Raw genomic sequence first — 1,876 nt, 5'->3', positions numbered from 1 at the left:
TCCATGTTAAAATGGCATTTTGCTCTGATTACTTTGAATTTTAACATCTGAGTTTTCTCAGAGTGGTGCTTGTTGAAGAAGATTTATTATTTGAATCGATCAAACCAATATCATTAATGGCACCTGCAAAACAAAAAATTAAAACTATGTATTAGATATCTATTAAACGACCTAATCTAAACTATTTTAACCTATATTCATGGAAATACAAACTTTCAACAGTAAATTCACCAGAAACGCAAGAAACATTGCCAGTTTTGGCTATAGCATCATCAACACCGTTTTTAGCGGACATCATTTCTCCTTTAGAGCCATTGTCACTAGCCTCATCAGCTGTGGGAGTCGAAATCATATTTAGATCAATAGAGTTGGTAGGTGGCAATTCTGTGTGACCACTATTCACGCTTTCAATAGCGATACCAGCAGTCTGATCTTGAGTTTCGCCTGTTTTGCCTAACAAATATTTGAAATAATATTTATTAGAAATAATATGAAGCATAAAATATGTGTTAATATGCTGTCTACCATGAATGGAGAAAGGCAAGTCGTTAGTACGCCGGATTAGATCAAAGCAATGAGAACGACCAACAGAGTCAGCCACCGATTCATCAGAATTATCGCCGGCAACATTCTTTACAGCATCTTCAATAATTTGACTAATCGCAATCTGATCTTGAATTATAGTTGATTGGTTATCGCTAATTTCAGACAAGACCGGTAAACCAGAATTTGTTTCGCCATTTGCAGTGAGAGAACAACCTATATATGGAAATATGAATTAATAGTATATAGATTATCCATTCGTAAGAAAAGAAACGCTCAATTTAGCGAATTTAGCTACACCTAATAATTTTTTTTCACTTACCACCAAAGAGGCCATAGATGTCAGTGAAATCTTCGTCGAATTGTTTATTAGCCACCTCAATTGAACGATCTAGTTCATCGCAGTACTTGCGTACATCAACTAAAGTGCTGTTTCCATCATTTCCGCCTTTTATTTCGTGACAATTTTCGATTTCAAAGCTGTCATCACTTGTTTCGTTTACTTGTTGCGTGGCGCTTTGAACATCTTAAACAATTGAATCGAATTAATATTTTCAACATTTATGCGCATAATTTTACTGCATTTACCTGCGACCTCATCATCTGAGTCATTTGAATACATAAAAATTCGTGGATCCCATTCATCCCATTCATCTTGATCTTGTTGGCCATGAATTGATGTGCCATCATTATCTTCAGTGAAATTTGTAGCCAGTTTCTGCGGTTCAATCGATTCAGCCAATTCAGTGGAATTTATAACGCTTTCTATAGCGGCACCTGCAAAACAAAAAATTAAAACTATGTATTAGCTATCTATTAAACGACCTAATCTAAACTATTTTAACCTATATTCATAGGAAATACAAACTTTCAACAGTAAATTCACCAGAAACACTGCCAGTATCGGCTACAGCATCATCAACACCGTTTTAGCGGACATAATTTCTTCTGAAGAACCATTGCCACTAGAGTTGCTTGGTGGCAATCGTGGCGATTCCGTGTGATCAAACGACGGTGAAATATCGGCAGATGTTTACGCATTCCAAGATATTTTTTGGGGGTATTGATCGCTGGTGGAGCGAAGGGATTTCTTTTCAGAAAATTGTCAGGCGCACGAACTGCGTTTACTGTATGAATATGAGCTGCGTTATCAATTTGACCGATTTGGCCATAGAGTTGATCCACAATTTCAGCCAAATTTCTTTCATTCTCTGCAATTGTACCCGTTGTAATGACAAGTTCTGGTTTTGGTGAGTCGACTCCAAAAAATGTGGCTTGAAAATTTTGTGTTACCGCATAATTTGCGAGACGTTTCAAATATAACAGCGAAGGT

At 36.6% G+C, this 1,876-nt stretch overlaps 1 protein-coding gene across 1 annotated transcript; it reads right to left on the bottom strand.

Moving 5' to 3' along the window:
- Positions 1-40: 40 nt before the first annotated feature.
- On the bottom strand, positions 41-1,588 carry LOC116348693. Its single transcript, XM_031779760.1, has 6 exons — positions 1,412-1,588; positions 1,132-1,320; positions 866-1,069; positions 526-759; positions 214-453; positions 41-123 (listed from the first exon to the last, which is right to left on the bottom strand). The coding sequence occupies exons 2-6, from the start codon at positions 1,163-1,165 to the stop codon at positions 41-43; spliced, it is 795 nt and encodes a 264-aa protein (XP_031635620.1). The 5' UTR covers positions 1,166-1,320; positions 1,412-1,588.
- Between the last annotated feature and the right edge of the window lie 288 nt (positions 1,589-1,876).

Source organism: Contarinia nasturtii, unplaced genomic scaffold, assembly GCF_009176525.2.
Source record: "Contarinia nasturtii isolate CC-2019 unplaced genomic scaffold, AAFC_CNas_1.1 Cnas_scaffold_2637, whole genome shotgun sequence".
NCBI classification, from domain to species: domain Eukaryota; kingdom Metazoa; phylum Arthropoda; class Insecta; order Diptera; family Cecidomyiidae; genus Contarinia; species Contarinia nasturtii.
The sequence above is the reverse complement of the archived record's forward strand: the minus strand, read 5'-3'. Positions and strand labels throughout refer to the sequence as shown.

Excerpts from the sequence above, each read along its gene's own strand:
- LOC116348693 (XM_031779760.1), bottom strand. The coding sequence starts at position 1,165 with ATGTATTCAAATGACTCAGATGATGAGGTCGCAG. Across the intron at positions 1,070-1,131 it reads CTCAGATGATGAGGTCGCAG|ATGTTCAAAGCGCCACGCAA; the intron begins GTAAATGCAGTA and ends CAATTGTTTAAG. Across the intron at positions 454-525 it reads CTTGCCTTTCTCCATTCATG|GCAAAACAGGCGAAACTCAA; the intron begins GTAGACAGCATA and ends AATATTTGTTAG.